This window comes from Lissotriton helveticus, chromosome 12 (assembly GCF_964261635.1).
Source record: "Lissotriton helveticus chromosome 12, aLisHel1.1, whole genome shotgun sequence".
Taxonomy (NCBI): domain Eukaryota; kingdom Metazoa; phylum Chordata; class Amphibia; order Caudata; family Salamandridae; genus Lissotriton; species Lissotriton helveticus.
In genome coordinates, this window is record NC_136073.1 from 13,943,013 (window position 1) to 13,961,795 (window position 18,783).

The 18,783-nt window shown below is 40.3% G+C and overlaps 1 protein-coding gene across 1 annotated transcript in view; it reads right to left on the minus strand.

Moving 5' to 3' along the window:
- Window positions 1–9,599: 9,599 nt before the first annotated feature.
- Window positions 9,600–18,783, minus strand: part of LOC144798297 (uncharacterized) — a 79,056-nt gene continuing 69,872 nt past the window's right edge. The window contains exons 2-3 of the mRNA XM_078669083.1: window positions 11,948–12,174; window positions 9,600–9,861 (exon numbers count right to left, since the gene is read on the minus strand). Of these exons, the coding sequence (XP_078525209.1) occupies window positions 9,857–9,861; window positions 11,948–12,174 (232 nt within the window). The 3' untranslated portion in view covers window positions 9,600–9,856. The remainder of the gene's footprint in view (window positions 9,862–11,947; window positions 12,175–18,783) is intronic.

The following is an 18,783-nucleotide window of genomic DNA, read 5'->3' on the forward strand; positions in this document are numbered from 1 at the left end:
TTCACGATCAACCTCATCCCTGATTTCTGTTTCAGGTAATAATGTGGAAGGATTTAAATTCACAAATCTCGCAATTGAAACATTGTCTGAACCAAGGATAACCTTTTCATATTTTGTTAGCCTACTGTTTGTCAAATGTGTTCTGCTTCTTGTGAGGAGAATATCAACTGAATGTGGTACATATACTTTTACAGGAAATCCCATTATTATTCCTTCACTTTGTTCCAAACTTACACTGGTTGCAGCTACTGCTTTTAAGCAACCTGGTAATGCTTTTGCAACTGGGTCAAGAACAGCTGAGAAATATGCTATTGGCTTTCTCAGTCTTCCGTGTCTTTGAATCAGAACTGATAATGCACATCCTTCTCTTTCACTGCAATACAGCTCAAACTCTTTTTCATAATCAGGCATTCCTAATGCTGGAGCTTCACACAAACTTCTTTTTAACCGTTCAAAAGCTTATAACTCAGTTTCTGTTAGACTAATCGGGTCCTTTATGTCTGCTTTTGTCAGTCTCTGCAGTGGCTTTGCAATTACTGAGAATCCACTAATCCATTGACGACAATAACCAACCATTCCCAGAAACATTCTAACCTGTCTCTGTGTTTTTGGAGGTTGCATTGCTTGAATCATTTGTATTCTTTCTCTTGTCACTTGTCTGACTCCCTTTGCAATTCTGTGACGAAGATATTTTACTTCTTGTTTGCAAAACTGTAATTTTGCTGGAGATACTTTATGTCCCTCATCTGCCAAATGATTTAAAAGAGTAATGGTATCTGTTACACAATTATCTCTTGTTTTTGCAGCCACAAGGAGATCATCAATATACTGCACTAATGTAGATTTTCCAGGTAAATCTAGATTTTCCAATGATTTCTTTAGCAACTGATTAAAAATAGACGGACTTTCGGTGTACCCTTGAGGGATTCTACACCATGCTAGAATACGCTCTTTGAACCTGAACGCAAAAAATTTGCTGGCTTTCTGGATGCAATGGAACAGTAAAGAATGCATTACATAAATCAATAACTGTGTACCATTCTGCATCATGTGGAATTTGATATAAAATTACCGCAGGGTTTGGTACAACTGGGCAACATGGAATAACAATTTTATTGACCTTTCTCAGGTCTTGAACAATTCTGAAAGTTCTGTTTGGCTTTTTAATTCCCATAATCGTTGAATTACATGGGCTGCTCTCAATTTCTTTTAGAACACCTTGTTTAATGAATTTGTCTATTACAGGAGTTACTCCTTCAATCACTTCTGCTTTCATTTTATACTGAGGAATGTTTGGATAATCTGCTCCTTGTTTTACTGATATTTTTACTGGGTCTACATTTTTCATCAAACCCATTTCATCTCCAGTGAAATCCCAAATTTTGACATTCACTGTGTCTTTTAATTCTTCAGGTAGATTATTCTTATCAAACACAGGAAATAATTTACTTTCTTCTGCCTCAGTCATTAACATTGTTAATTTGTAAAGCTCATCTTCTTCTGGAGTTCGAAGCTCAATACCATCCGGTGAGCAATATATTGCACAATTCATCTTACAAAGGATATCCCTACCTAAAAGATTTACAGGACTGCTATCACAAACTATAAATCTATGCTTATCCTTAAATTTACCTATTTCAACTTCAACTGGTTCTGTTAAATCTGTTTTTATTTGCTGATTAGCTACACCTACTACTTGGATTTTATCTCCAGAGAGAGGAAGGTTTTCTATTTCCACTGATCTAACAGTAGAACAGGTAGCACCTGTATCCACTAGGAAAGTAATTTCTACATCATTCCCTTTACCATTTACAAATGAACCAGATTGATCTACCTCAAGAGTGGCTCCAAGCACACACTCTTCCTCCTCTCTCAGGCACCGTCAGAAGTAATCATCAGATTCACTCCCACCATCTTCTTTCAACCAATATTGTTGTGACACATTCGACACATTCACTCTTTGCGATCTGTTTACCTGTTCACCTCCGCTGAATCCTGTTTCTGCACTGTATCTCTGCACATTTACACAGTTTGGAAGTGGCGGTTGTGGTAACTGACTTTGCTGTTTCACTACCTGTCGCTGTAGTTGTTGCTGCTGATTTATCTCATCCTGCATCTGTGGATTTAATGATGCATTTTTAAAATAATTTCTGGGCGGATTCTTGCACTCACGTTTCCAGTGTCCAATTTCGCCACCATTAAAACATGGGAGTTTCTGTTTTAGCTCTTCTATATTTCCCATCAATTTTGGTTTATTATAATTACCTTTACCTTTTCCTTGATTCTGATCAACAGTTTTGTTTCCTAAAGTTGCTAATTGTTGTTCAGCCACTTTTACCTGTCTCCACATAGCCTTTTCTTTTAACTTCTTTTGTTTAGCATCTATTTCATCACTACAGTATTTCGCTTTTCTCAAGATTTCATCTACTGTGTTTGATTGCCAACCAACTATTCCAGTTCTTACCATTTCACTAATGTCAGGTCTCAAGCCATATACAAATCTATATATAAAATGGCTCATGTCTTTTTCACTTAAATTTTCATAACTACTATATTGTTAGAATACCAGCAGTATCCTTTCATAAAATGAATGTACTGATTATTTTGGCTCTTGAGTAGTTCTATCTATTTTAACCCAATCTATCTCTTTTGGGGGAATCTTGTTTTTCAAAAACACAATTACCTGATCGTACTTTCTCATTACCTCTGGTGAAGGAGCACCTGTTACTTTATGTCGAGGGTATTCTTCACTAGGCCAATTTATAGTAATTTTACATTCTGCCCAAAGATCTGATGGGACAACTATGTCAAAGAATCCATCGAGATCAATCCACAAAACTTTTGAAACTTTCACAAACCTGTCTACCTGTCGATACCATTCTACAGGTTTTTCTCTTAATCGAGGAAAATCATTTGTGAACATTAAAATGTCTTGCCTTGTCCACGGGACATGCACATACCCTCCTCCCGGTATTTCTCTCATTGGTAATTCATTTACTACTTCCTCTTTCTTTTCTCTAATAGGAAAAGCTAAACTTGTTCTGTCTTAATCTCTTTTCTTTGTCCATTTCACTCTCCATTTACTTAATTCGCCCCATTTTCTTAAAATCACAATTAAGTCTTTTATATGAATTATTCTTCCTGTGGTATTCATATTTTCAATATCTTTTTCAGAAAAATCCACCCTGTAAGTTTTCTGCAAATTCTTTTGCTTGCTTAAATTTACTTCTAATTCAGTAACCATCTCCTCTAATTTATTTTTCGTTTTCCGAGTTATGCTTTTGCAAATAAATAATAATTCATCATCCTGATAAGCCTTCAAACTGTCAGTTCCAATTGTTCCAATTATTAATTCCTCCAAATCCGCTTTCAATTTTACAACATCAAGTAATTTACATTCTGGGGTTTGTGTTAAATCTATTTTACTCAGACTCTTCTCTGGAGTTCTAGAGTCAGATTCTGCACCAGATGGAGTTTTACTTTTAATCAAACTTTGATTAAAAGTTAAGCCAGGCATCATTATTTTCTCTCGATGAATTTCAGACAAATCTGAATACAATTTTTCAGTCACCTTCTGTATTTCCGAATTTAGTGGAACAGTTAAAGCTGATTGCCTAATTTCTTTTTGAGCAAATACTGGAAGAACAGGTCCAATCGTTACAGGCACTGTTACTGCTTCCATGCTTTTAGTTAACTGCTGTATTAATTCATCCTTCGAACGATTATATTCTGAGATATTTGGTAATTCCTCATTTCTTGCTGTTCTTTTTCCATTTGGGGTTACATTTCTCTGGACTGTAGTTTCATTTCTATGGATTGGGTTTACATTTCTCTGGACTGGAGTTTCATTTCTACGGACTGGGGTTTCAGCATCATTTCTATTTTCTCCTGATATATTGAATTGCATCTTGTTTCTACTCTTTCAGGTGTTTTTCTATAATTCTGATTTGTTTTAGGAGATGTCTCATCAATAATTTCTCTTGGAGGGGCACTTGGAGAAGTCCATGAACAAACTGGTTGATAAGGTGGCGATTTTCTTGTATGAATTTCTTCTAATACCGCATCTTCAAAATCACTTTCTTCACTAATTTTCTTTTTCTTTTGAGTACTCTTTTGTCCAGTTACCTCATCAATTAGTCTCACTGGGTACAAACCATAACACATGTCTCCACTTCTCCATCGACGCATTCTATCCTCATGTGTTTCTCTATTAAGATCTAGTCCTGTTCTCCTTGATATTCCTCTACTCTCTCGTTGTAATTCAAACATTTCATCCTCCCATTCAACTAGTGCTTCAAATTGAGTAGGTCTAGGCTTTGGAACAAGTTTCATCATCTTTTCTCTTAAGTTTTTCAAAACTGCCATGTTAAATGATCCATCTTCTGGCCATGCTAATACACCATCATTTTCAGTACACTTCATCCAATTCTCAATCCAAAGAAAAGTATGATAACCATATTCACCCAACATATACGCTGCAGGTGTTTTGTACCTATGAATTAATCTTCCACCTCGCGTTGCAATTTTCTTGTCAGGTTTAAGTTTATTTTTCAATTTCTGAAACCATGAAAGCTTCTTTTTCTCCTTCATGTAATAATAATCCATGGGCCTCATTTATGAAAAGTGGCGCATCGCTGCGTGAAAACAGCGATGCGTCACTTTTCATTGCGCCCTCCTTGCGACACCAATGATGCGTCATATTTACAGTATGACGCATCATTTCGCAAGGAGTTACAGATACGTCAGTATTTCTGACGTATCTGTAAGTGCCAAAGTGACGCATTGCTGGAGTGTGTCACAAAAGTGACGCAACTCCAGCAATGTGTCCTTTCACATGGGGCAAGCCCCATGTGAAAGGGCCTGCGCCAGTCTTACGCCTGCTGTGAGGCAGGCGCAAGATTTTGACGCAATGGTGTCCTAGAAGTGACGCAGTGAAATCTCATAGATTTCACTGCGTCACTTCTACGACCCTTTCTTGCGTCAATACGCCCCCCTTGCATACATTATACCTGGCGCAGGTATAATGTGGTGCAGGGGTTTACAAAGTGACGCATCTAACTAGATGCATCACTTTGTAAATATGGTGCAACAGGGCGCATTTTTTACGCCACTGGTGCGTCACAAAAAGTGACGCACCGGTAGCGTAAAAGTGACGCACAGCCTCATAAATGAGGCCCCATGTTTTTAAACAATTTACCTTACTTCTGTAAAGATCGTAACAACTTCCTTGTTATTCCGCAACACCAACCAATCCGTGCGCGAAACTCACCAACAAACCAATCAGGTTATGCTACGTCTCTATTTTGCTCAACCAATAGAATTACTGTTTTTCAGGATGAGCCAATCAGCTGTAAGCTTGCCTTAGTCACGTGAACCAATCTGTGCGCAAATACTGTGACGTATGTTAGCCAATCACAGCGCGACACTTGTGACGTATGCTGCCGCTGCAGCTACTCTGTCTCTCACTCCGCGCCTTACAACATTTTTTCAAAGCGCCATATTTACAAATCTTTCAATTGAATTCTGTTAATAACTCCAAAAAACAAACCATGTGTCTGTTTCTCTAAAATAAAGTGATAGCTTTTCCAGTCATTCAAGTATTCTTTTCGCGTGAAATAGACGACGCTATTTTCACAGAATATTTAAATTCGTCAATAAAGTAAGGCTACTTTACCCTTCTAGCAGGTAATAACGAACTCGTTTCTCTCTAAATGCACATTGACAATTCAGAGTTTAACTCAATCGTGTATTACAAATTCATTTACGCACATCCATACGGAAAAATCCCTAACCATGCATTCATAAAATCTTTAGTAGGACTTTAACCCACCAAAAGAAATTCTCACTCACCAGTAAGATAGACGACGCTTCCTTACCCTTCACTCAAGTTTAGATAAATTCGACTACTCTTTTCACAGTGAGTTTTAAAACAGGATCCAAGTCCCTATACTCAAAAGCTACGATTTCATAGACAATCCTCACTATACATTCTACCTTACACACCTCAAATCCCTAAACTTGTGTTGTACGTCCACAACACTTGTGATACACGACGATGCCACTATTTGAAACATAACAAATGCACTGTGTAACTTCACCTGTCACACTTCTCTTGCCGGCACAACCCAGGAATTTTCACACTGCTGGAAAAAACCTTTCGACTACATAAAACAAACTTAACAAACTTAACATATGTTAGACATCGATCCTATGTATTACCATGTAACATGTCAGTTACCATAGTAACCGAACTCTGCTACCAAGAAATTGATCCAGCGCTCCTTTTGGAAAACTGTCTCAATAACACTACCTATCACCACAATACTCACCCTTAATCATGAATCACTTATAAAGGCCCATACTACCAATGAGACAATTTTTGAGCGACTGAATCAGGTAGTATGATTAACTAAACTACTCACATATTATTTACATAATTATATACAACTGCAGTTTATCTATTTTTACCATGGTTTTTATATTCATTATTTATTAATCAGACCACCAAGGCGATTGAATCAACTGATGGTAACTAGATCATGAATAAACAAGACCAGCCTGTCCTTTCAAATCTAATTTTATTAACTTTATTTTTCATGAAGAAAAAGCATTTGCGTTTTAGAATCTTTATTTTATGAGCAAATAAGAAAGCAGCATTTTAATAAGGAAATGAATTAATAAACTGACATTTTCAAAGCAAGCTCAGAAACATGAAATATTAGCAGAATAATAGTTTCCATTCCCTATATCTATTTCCCTGTCTATTTCTCACTTCACCTAGAAAGGAAAAATCATTTAAAGTCTGCTGTCCTTACGTGCGCCAAAAGTCCAACAGCGTCTCACGTCAATCAGGAATCGGAAAGAAGAGAGTTTTTTTCTGCTCCGAGTGTCAGGTTTTATACCTTTCTTTCTAGCTAAACTTTCTACATTTTACATTCTTTTGAACGAATCAGAGCTTTTCATTGGCTGTCCTGTGTCAGTCCATGATAAAGTTTGTTAGGTCATCTCCGTTTCTTGACCAGGCCCAGGCTTTACATAAGCCCTATTGTCTTTCATTTCCACGTCTTCCAGCTTCCTCAGGAAAGATACTTTTTCCACGAGTTTCAAACATTTACTTCCTAGCCTTGGCAGACACATTGAGTTTCTGTCCTTGAGCCTTTTCTCCGTGAGCATGTTCAACTCAGTCAAAGAATTGCTTTTTCAAATAATGATGACTGCAGTAAAAATCTTCACACCTACGCATGTGCAAGGCTTCGCTCTGGACAAGCTTTGGCGTCTGCAGTTCTGTCAGCCATGTTTTCTGAACCACCTTTAGGCCTCACTTTGGAAACTATTATTAAACAAACACAAGACATTAATTAATTAAACAATTGAGACCCATTCTGTTACCCACCCCCTTTACTAATTAATCCCATTAATTATGTTACCTAGCAGAAGCACAAATAAGCAGCATTATATTTACTTCTCCTTTAGGAACTGCTCGAACTCCTAGAGCTGTTGTCACAGAAAAAAACATAACATAAGCACACAAATAAGCACATGCCATTAGTTAAACAGCCGCATTTAATACTGACAAAGACAATAGACAAAGTTAGTTTATTATTTCTTCTTTGCGTTTGCAACATGAAGCACATTAGTTTGTCCCGCGTGTACTGATGTATGTATTCTTTAAAGTAAGTTGATTAGTATTTTCACCACAAACATATTAATTCAATTATAGTTATGGGAGATTAACTTCACAAGTTTGAACAAAATCTTGTTCATCACCTTGCTCCATCACCGGCGAACCCTCACTGGAGCCGGCTACATGAGAAGCATCGAGACCCCGCGAGAAAAAGCTTCAGAAAAGTTTTTAAGTCCGCTCATAGAAATGTTGACCGGGAGCAACCGCGAGAGCCAAGCCGCCTGCCTTCCATCGCGTATGGGCCTCGATTCCTGGTTTGGCCCGCTGAAGCAAACTTGAAATATTTTCCAAGTCCACTCCAGGGAAGTTCACTGGGACCTCGTCACAAGTCAAGCCGGTGAACCCTCACCGGATCCGGACTGGCTGGTAGCTTGAAGGGGCCTTGAAAGAAAAAGCTGCAGAAAAGTTTTTAAGTGTAAAAGTAGAAACTGAGACCGGGACCTGCCGGGGGCTGCAGCCGCTCAGGGCTCCATCGCGCCCGGCCTGAAACTTTGATTTTGCCCCGGTCTATCGCGCGCAGGTATCACAATATGGTGCTGTAATCTTGTAAGTGCTATACTTTATTAAATCTTTGAAAATTCATATTTCCCTGAATTGGATTTTTGTCATTTTGATGTCAAAATATTTCCTATTTTTATAAATTGGTGTTGGATTTTTATTATGTGTTGTGTCTTAATTATTTACTGAAATGATGTTTTTAAATGCTTTACATACTTGTCTTTGAAGTAAAGCCTGTCTGCTCGCAGCCACGTTACCAAGGGTTGAGCATAGGAATATTTTTTTAAGACCTATGCTGGGTCCTACCATGTGTTAGTGGCCTTATTGCCAGTGGCAGACCTACATTTACCCCTACCAATAACCCACTTTCCAACAGTATGAGATGATTCACCCCTGAGACAATGCTGTACGTTATGAGGCCATTCACCCCTGATGCAACACTGTAAGGTATGAGATTATTCACCCATGATGCAATACTGTAAAGTATGAGATTATTCACCCATGATGCAATACTGTAAAGTATGAGATTATTCACCCATGATGCAATACTGTAAAGTATGAGATTATTCACCCATGATGCAATACTGTACGGTATAAGATTATTCACCCATGATGCAATACTATAACGTAGGAGGCCATTCGTCATGAAGCAATACTGTAAGGTATGAGATTATTCACCCATGATGCAATACTGTAAGGTATGAGATTATTCACACATGATGCAATACTGTAAGGTAGTAGGCCATTCATACATGATGCAATACTGTAAGGTATGAGATTATTCACACATGATGCAATACTGTAAATTATGAGATTATTCACCCATGATGTAATACTGTAAGGTAGGAGGATATTCACCGTGAATCAATACTGTAAGGTAGGAGATCAATGACCCACGATGCAAAAATGTAACATAGGAGATCACAGACCCATGATGCAATACGGCATGAGATTATTCACAAATGAAGCAATACTATAAAGTATGAGATTATTCTCCCATGTTATGAGGCCATTCACCCATAATGCAATACTGTAAATTATGAGATTAATCACCCATAATACAATACTGTAAGGTATGAGATTCTTCACCCATGATGCAGTAATGTAAAGTATGAGATTATTCACCCATGATGCAATACTGTAAAGTATGAGATTATTCACCCATGATGCAAAACTGTAAATTATGAGATTCTTCACCCATGATGCAATACTGTAAATTATGAGATTATTCACCCATGATGCAAAACTGTAAGGTATGAAAATTCTTCACCCATAATATGATACTGTAAATTATGAGATTAATCACCCATAATACAATACTGTAAGGTATGAGATTCTTCACCCATACTACATACACTCCACCTAAAGTTGTCAGATTTACTCCATAAAAGAATGTTGTAGATTCTCCTACCAGGGGTTCTTCAGGGTACTGCAGACCTGCACGATTGTCTTTGTCCTTGCAATGCTTGTTTTGAAACCAAACACGAGTGAAGTGGTAGCTGAACTCTGACACCTCCACCAGCTTCTCTTCATGTGCACAATCCAGTCTGGGCTCATTGGCTTTGCATATGTTCAATGCTAGCAGCTATTGCTCTGTTATGCTGGTGCGAAGCCGCAAATTTTGAGCACCGAGGGCTACTGTACTCCGCTGGACAGAGATGAGGTACGTGAGCGTTACCCTGGGTACAAAGAGGTGAGAAAGTGACATTAGTCGTGTGAAACAAACACAGCTCAGATTGTGGTGAGAAGCTATGAACAGTATGAACATACAATAACCAGAGGACCCACAAGCTTCATGACGACAGCCCTATTATTGGGTCTTGTCCATCCCGTAGGGCACGCGTCTCCCCAGAAGAGGTGCTCACCACTTCCCGGCCAATAGGCTCACAGACAAGATTCTTCTTGGATAGGGATACAAGTAAATATAACACAACACCCTTTAACTCACTTTTCTTTTAGGTACCAACGTAATACAATACATAATATTTATTTTTGCTTTTTATTTGTATTCTTTTATTTCTTCTACAGCGTCGCTGAATCAGAGGAGCCTCAGTGTGCTTTGTAAATGTAAATGTCATGGCATTTATAGAGCGCACTGTCACCAGACGGTCACCTTGCGGTGTCGCCAATTCGGCTTCCTGGCGCTGATACGCATACCGCTGTGGAACCCCTCCTGGCTTTTCCAGTGAAGTGTCCACTCCTGGGCACCCCCAAGGTGAAGCCAGGCATCCTTAGCGTTGTGGGGGGGCGTTGTGGAGATTAAGCAAGCTATTGCCCAGAGTTGCAGCGTGGGGCCCGTGATTAGAATAGGCACCGAGGCGAGAATGAACAGGTCCGAGGAAAATGAGCCCAAGACCCGCCGAGGCGGGAATTGAACCCTGGTCCCTGGCCAGAACTCTGCATCAGGGTCTGCCGCTCGAACCATTGAGTCACACTCCTCCTCCTTTACAGAGCAACAAACTGAAGAGGCATGAGTGCTGATCACACAGTACAACAGAGATAGCACAGAACAATTAAACAGGCATTGGCCATATATTGAAGCCTTTTAGTGCAGAGGCGTTTAGAGAGGAGGAAATGAGAGTGTACAGAAAGGGAGGGGGGGGGGAACCGGTCTTGGAGTAACTAAGTGAGAGAGTAAGGGCATGGAGCAGAAAAGGGGGGAATCACAGGAGTGGAGGGGTGAGCAGTAGATGGAGGAGAGGAGAGAGACACAGAGGCAGAGAGCAAAATGAGGGGGTAGAGAGGCTGACAGAGAAGATGAGGGGGGACAAAGAGGAGAGTGGAGCATGCTGTGGGGGAAAGAATGAGGGGAGAACAGGAGGCAACAGGGAAAATGAGGCATAAGAGTGATCTCATGATCATATTTTTGTGAAATATAAAGTGGTCCTCTTCCCTCTCAATTCAGCTGGGAAGAAGCTTGAGAGAGACGGGGCAGCTCCTGAGCAGGGCTGGGAGAGCCCCTGAGGTCTACCGTTGTTAGTCCAATGGCTTCCACTGATGTCAATAAAGTTTGCATTGAGTTATTAAAGGAAAGCTCGGGTCGGGAGTGTTGTCTCTGGGTGACGAGGAGACATCAATCCGGTGGACCGACCCTAGCACTAGAATTTCACTGACTCCCTCTGTCATACCTTTCACACCCAAAGACTCGGACCCTATAGCCATACAGGTGTGCACAGCAGTCAGACAGCCTTCCCCTACGCTATTATCCCACCACCGCCTAAGAACCCTCATATCCTTCTTTGGTGGAAGGCGCTATGGCTGTTTGATGGAGCTATCAGTTTACGTTACAATCCATTCTTCTCAAAAGCACTTTCCAATTATAAATTTGAGGCAACAAGTATCTATTAACCCAACAGAAGGCACTGCTTGGGATCTCAGCTTGCTCCCACTTCAGCATTTCAGAGACAGGTTCATGCATGTACAGATATTGCTTTCTTTTCGTTTGCCTCAAAATACATGACTGATTTGCAAACTGATGCATTTAAAAGCCCTCAGGAATCGGACACTACTAGATTCTGCAACTTGCAGACAAATGAAGTCCCTGGGACTTTGAGGACATTCACAGGCAAAGAAGACTAATTTACCTCAATTGTCTCACAGGGATACCCCAGTGAATAAGTAAACATGCATAGAAGCCTTTTTACCACCAAGACTATCTCCAAGGGTGGTCTGTCTACCCAATTAAAGTCTTTATTTCCTTGAGCTGTTGCAAGAACAGAAGATGCCCTCTGCGATAGAGAAATAGCGGGTCCCAGGAGATCATACTTGCATTGTGTTGGTGCTCCTCAGAGTCCTTCGGGGATCGCAGAGATGAGTCCACTTTTGCTGCTCTCTCCACAGGTGGCAGGTTTTTTAAGCTGTGCAGGTCCACTGGGGACGTTATGATGTGATCTCTACGGAGCATCAAGCGATGGCGGTCTGTGCAGTGGAAACAGGCCTGATGATGGACTTTCTTCCATGCCCGTAACACCAGGTCTGATGGCCAGAGCTCCCTGGTAGCAGAAAGAGAACAGAGAGAAAAGATTGTGGGTGCAAACCAAGAAGAATCAGTTACAACATCTTCTATTCTATATGCCAAAATAGTGAAGATTAGTTCATTAGTAAAAATACAGCTTCTAGCGTAAATATATATATATATATTCACGCTCCAAGGTTGTCCACCTTATGAGTAGCACGCGAGCAGCAGCTTTATTTATGTGTAGGACAACCTTGGAGCGTGAATATATATATATATCCCCCGTGGCCTGAGAATAATGTTAGCTCCTAGCTTCGAAAATCCCGACCCGAAGATGCTCCATGACTGGGCACAGTGTAATCTCGACAATTCAAGTCGCCTCATGCGGATCTTGGTAGGATATGCTGAGAGTGATGGGGCCAAACTACAGATGCAAGTCAAAGAACTGAATAACCAAATTAAGTTACTAAACGAAGAGGAATTGGAGAAGAAGCTAAGAGAGACAATGACAGCGAGACTCTCAAAAGAAGAAGATATAATTATGAAGAGGAAAGCCTTCAAATTCCAAAGGGACAAATTAGACTATTTGAATGGCCGTATATATACCTTCTCCAGGAAATTCGATCCTCCTATGGTAAATAAAACACCTCAACAGGCTCAGGCGAGGAAAAGTCATAAAACACCATCAATGTCATCCACGGATGCAAGCACGATTCCGAGTAGTGACTCTGAATTTGATCAGGATCTTAATGCGGCGGAGGCGGGTTTTACGAAGCGGTCGTTGGGACAGGAGGTGGAGTGCCTCCAGAACGACCGCAAGAAGTCGTTGAGGTCCCATGCCGCCAAACCAGCAAACAAAGGAACAACACAAAACGCAACCAACGAAGGAGGCACACCGCGGCCAGATCAAGGAGGGGTATTGGCATCAACAACAAAAAAGAAGCCATACAGGAGATGGAATCAGCGTTGAATCCGCAAGTAAGTGACAATATGACGATTATAAACCTTACTGACACACGCCTAAGCCAAAAAGAACAAAAGATTCTGTCATTAGGGTTATCTTTCTGCCCACCATGCAGGTTTGACTATGCAAAAACTAGAATGGATTTTTTTAAATTCGTGAGGAAACTAAAACTCAGGAAACTGTTTTTGATTAATCAACAGAAGGCACGCAAACCTCGAATAATGGCCGTGGGGGCAGACAGTGGTTTATCAGTGAGGGAATATGAGTTACAGTGTGATCTACAGGACCTGCTGAAAGAGGGGGACTTAGACAGCATCCAAGAGACAGCGGATGTAACAGTAACTAACTTCCCAGGCAATACTTCTTTTAAACCGAAATCAACATTTAACCCGATATTGGCACATGACAATATAGATGTGTTTAGTGATTTGGTAATTGCAGAAATGAAAAAACTGAACAAACAAACTTTGACAAACAAGAATAATATATCACAGTGTAACAACCCCTTTGGTAGTCTGATGAAAAAATTGCAGACCGATGAAAAAATCGTCATCAGGCAATCAGACAAAGGAGGGAATATTGTTCTTTGGCCCTTACCTGCATATATAGAGGAAGCGCTATCACAACTTAATGACAGACTCTGCTACAGTAGATGTGACCGATCCGCATTCAAGCAATCTTGGGAGAAATTGAATACAAGACTGTACACATGGAGGGGGCAAGGACTCCTGAGTGGGGATGAATTAAAATTCTTGAAAACCAACTACCCCATAACTCCAGTGTTTTACCTAATTCCCAAGATACACAAAGACAGTGCCAAACCACCGGGGAGGCCCATAATTTCAGCTTGTGGGGGGACATTTGAAAAGGTGTCCAGATACATCGATCACTTCCTTCAAGATCATATGAAATCCTTGCCCTCATACATCAGGGACACTATGGACTTTCTGCAGAAATTAAAAACAGTAGTGTGGAGTCCGGGGTACTTGTTGATCACACTTGATGTCACTGCTCTGTACACAAGTATCAATCATGTGGACGGAGTGAGAGCAGTAAGACATTATCTTGGCAGAAGGCCCATATGTATGCTGGAACATAATAACATGCTTGTGGAGATGTTGGAAATGTGTCTTTACAACAATTATTTCATGTTTCAAAGTCAAATGTTCCAGCAATTGCGAGGAGTGGCAATGGGGGCCTGCTTCTCCCCTAGTTACTCATGTTTGCACATGGGGCTATGGGAGGAGCAGGTCCTAGGCAATGTCTTCAGAGAGGTCATGAGTAGCAAAGTGCTAGTGTGGTACAGGTTTATCGACGATCTTTTCATCATTTGGAAGGGGACTGCTAGTGAGGCGGAACAGTTCATTGGAGAAATCAATCAGAATGAACTGAATCTGCATTTTACGGGCACCATCAGTGATAGGAAAGTAAATTTCCTTGACGTGGAGGTTTTTGTAGATAAGGGGGAACTGCAGACAAAATTGCATCGGAAGGAGACTGCAGGCAACACCATCCTCCATGCCTCTAGTCAGCACCCCAACCACCTGATCCGCAGCATCCCTTACGGGGAGATGCTGAGGATCAGAAGAATTTGTAGCACCGATGAAGACTGTTTTGAAGCACAGAAAAAAAGCAAGATACGGTTCCTACAAAGGGGCTATTCTGAAAATATAGTGTCTAAGGCCATGGAAAGGGCAAATAAAATAACATTATCTCCAAAAACATCTATGGGGGTAGATACAATAGTGACTGATGCGAAGGTGGACCAACCGAGATTTATTCTTGGTTATAGCTGCCAGCATAAACAGCTTCAGAGGATGGTGAGGAAAAACTGGCATATAATTACAGGTGATCCTGTGATTGGGAAAACCATGTCTATATGCCCGGCGATTACTTATAGCCGTGCCAGATCCATGAGCGACATGCTAGTCAGTAGTAGCCCGGAGGTACCAGCTCGAGGCAACTGGCTAGGGAAAAGCAAGGGATTCTTGAAATGCGCAGTATGCAAGGCGTGCACCATAGGCAAGAGTAAAATTACCTACTATTCCCCATTCAGTGAGAAAGAACTCCCCATTACTAAGAAAATCACTTGCAAATCAGACTTTGTCATCTATGTCTTGGAATGTGTTTGTGGACTTTGCTACGTCGGTAGTACTAAACTACAGGTCCACAAGCGCATATTGCAGCACATGAGGGCAGTTGTGAACAAAGATGAGGCTTACCCAGTAGCGAGGCATGTCAATCTCTGCCATAAAGGGGATGTAAACTGCTTGAAATATTTTGCTATTGACATGGTGGAGCCTTTGCGTAGAGGGGGTAATAGGGAAGCCCGTCTGCGCGTACTAGAAACCCGGTACATCCTTGAATTAGATACTAAGGCTCCGAATGGACTGAACGCAACAGAAGATTTGTATACTTGCTTGCACATTGAGTCTTGAAATTGTTGAGTGAAAAATGAGACGCAAGACATCTGAATAGGCTATTCTTAAATTAATTTTTTACTGATTTTTGCCGGATTTTAAGATTTTAAGATTATATAATATATCAAACACAGTTGGGATATCACACATTTCTTTTCAAGAGTGCTGGTGTCAACATGAATACCCAAGCAGTGTAGATGCAGTGGTCCAGATGAAATTTTTAACCAATGCCCACTTGGGCAGTATTAATCAAACCCCTTCTGTTGTAAATTTTGCACAAAGCATTTTATACGTCTGCTCAATATTGCACTGAATGTGACTGTACATATTTTATCCACTGTGATTATTTGTACATAGTAATATTGGCGATTTTTGCACACTTGTAAATATTGTTCCATCATATTTATTGCGCAAATTTGCACATTTGACAGTATTGTTTGTCGCTCATTAATTGTGACAATTGGGGGTGTATAAAAAGCAAAAGTATTGGTTACTTTGTCTGGTCCAGGCTGAAGTATTTTCTCTATTTCTATAGGCTTGGGACCATGTGACCAGACCGGCACTACAAATCACAGGGTGTAATTTGACCACGTCATGTGATCAAGGGCTCCAGGGCCCGAAACGCGTCATGGCGATCGTGAGGGTGCACAGTGTGAAATAAAGACGCTTGAAATATTCTCATTGGGTCCGTCTTCGTTATTTGGCTCCTACTGAATACTGAAGTTCCAGTCATATATATATATATATATATATATAGATAGATAGATAGATAGATAGATAGATATATAGATATATAGATAGATAGATATATATATGTATATATCGAAACTCCACAAAACGCCACTTCCTGATCCACCCAGGACCGGCGAGGCAGGCAAAGTAGGAGACGGACCACTGGATTCACAGGTTCTTTACTTTATTGCAGCTGATAAAACAGGAGGACAATACGCGTTTCGGGCTTCAAGAGCCCTTGTTCACATGCAAGGAACTAGTGCAACTTTTTTTGTTTTTATAATGCTTTAAGTGAATAGCATAAGCCCCGCCATTCAAACAGTCACATGACCATAGACATAAACAACATCTTTGAGTGTTTTATAGCTATTCTTCGTGCAAATACGCAAAATAAGTTAAAACACATTTATACACATGCCAGTTAATTAATAAAACATAGCAATTTACAATTTCATTAATAAAAATATTATTATAAAGTGTTTCTTATTTCAGATTTGTAGACGAAGTATATACCAGGATGAATCCATGAATTGACAGAGTTCTAAGTCTATAGTACAAAATTCAAATGTAATCAGGGCAGGCTAAAAATGAAAGTGCAAACAACAGTGCTGTACTAGATCAGTGTCTTACTGTTCATAAAGTGCGATCAAACGTGCTAAAGGGAATAACAATTTAAAATGTGGCAAATACATGATAAAGTAACCTGTGTAAAAAATGTGTATACATGAATACTAATTTCGACAATTAGGAATGCTCACAATTTTGTCTTTATAAAAAAGCATCATTTAAAACATTTTGTACAGGTATAAAAATATTATCATGTTAAAAAAAGTGATAAAAACACCCATATATAAAAAGTGCTAACATCCACAATGGTGATAAATGTAAACAGCTAAATGGAGGTGAAGAGTTGATGACTAATATTGCCGTGGCTAACAAGGAACTTGACTAGCCACGGAATGCAGGAAAACAGAAACAGTTAAAGACAACCTGGACACTAAGTTCACTATGCCCAGCAATCATCTCTAGGTAACAGGGAACCTGACTACCTGAGGGAATAAGATTTATTGGAGCAAGGGGTAAAGTTTTTAGAGAAAGTTACGTAAATCTTCAGTGTTGTTGTTGAGCCCATTCGGCCACTTGCTGTCATATTCAAGAATAAAGCGAGATTCTAGTTGCCTCAGTTTAAGCTCTCGATTCCCACCACGTCTAAGAGGGGGGACTGAGGCTACCACATAATAAGATAGACAATTAGCATCTTTATTATGTGTGCTTTGAAAATGACGAGCCACTGGATAAGATTGGTCACAGTGCAAAATGGCCCTGATGTGTTGTAAGATCCTGACGTGCACCTGCTGCTTGGTACTGCCTATATAATTAAGGCCGTATGTGCACGTCAGGACGTACACAGCATGGTCGGTCTTACATGTGTGTTTGCCAATAATAGGCGTATCCACTGATTTAAATGGGGTGCTGTAGTGAGTTTTATTAGTGCCAAATTGGCACGCCCTACAACTAGAGCACTTACGGAACCCTGATGCTGGTTGAAGACAGACCGCTTTTTGCTTCAATTCTGGACTACCTTGATCCAACACTGTCCCCATGCTCTGCGCTCTCCGGAATGTTACCAGTGGTTTATTTGGCAACATACTTCCTAGCACTGTGTCAGTTAGAATGGTGGGCCAATTACGATTGATGATTTGTCAATTTTTTTTCTCCTGACTGCTAAATGCAGTAATAAATCTCGGACATTCATTAGAGATTTCCACAATTGGGGTTACTGCAACTGAAGCATTCTCAACAGGTTCAGGGAATAAAGAGGATCTGCATCGTTTGTCGGCTCTAGCCAGAGCACAATCAAAAACTTGATCAGAATATCCTCGAGCTTTAAGTCTTATCCTTAAATCTTTGACACATTTGAGAAAATTTTCTCGGGAGCTACATATTCTTTTGATTCTGAGGATTTCTCCTAAAGGTATATTGTCAATGGTGTGCCGGGGATGGAGACTGGAAGCATGCAGGGTTGTGTTGCCTGCAGTGGCTTTTCTGTGTAGGGTCGTTTGTAATCTGTTATCCTTATCTACATAGACACTGACATCCAAAAATTCAATTTGTTTGGCACTGATATGGGACGTGAATTTTAGATTTAGGGTATTGTTGTTGATTTCATCAATGAATTGATGGGCTTCCCCTTTGTCTCTCTGCCAAACTATAAAAATGTCGTCTTTATAGCGTAAAAACTTGACAATTTTTTCTCTGACCCAGACCTGATGTGTGACGTTGAGGACCCGCTCCTCCCACCAGCCCACGTGTAAACACGCGTAGCTGGGGGAGAAGCAGGCCCCCATCGCCACACCCCGAAGCTGTCTCCACACCTCCTTTCCAAAAGAAAAGTAATTATTATGTAAACACCATTCTATTAAACTCAGAATCATTTTGTTATGCTGATGAAATTCCAATGGCCTTTGTCCCAAGAAATAAGCTGTTGCATTTATGCCACAGCTATGGGCAATGCTAGTATATAATTGCT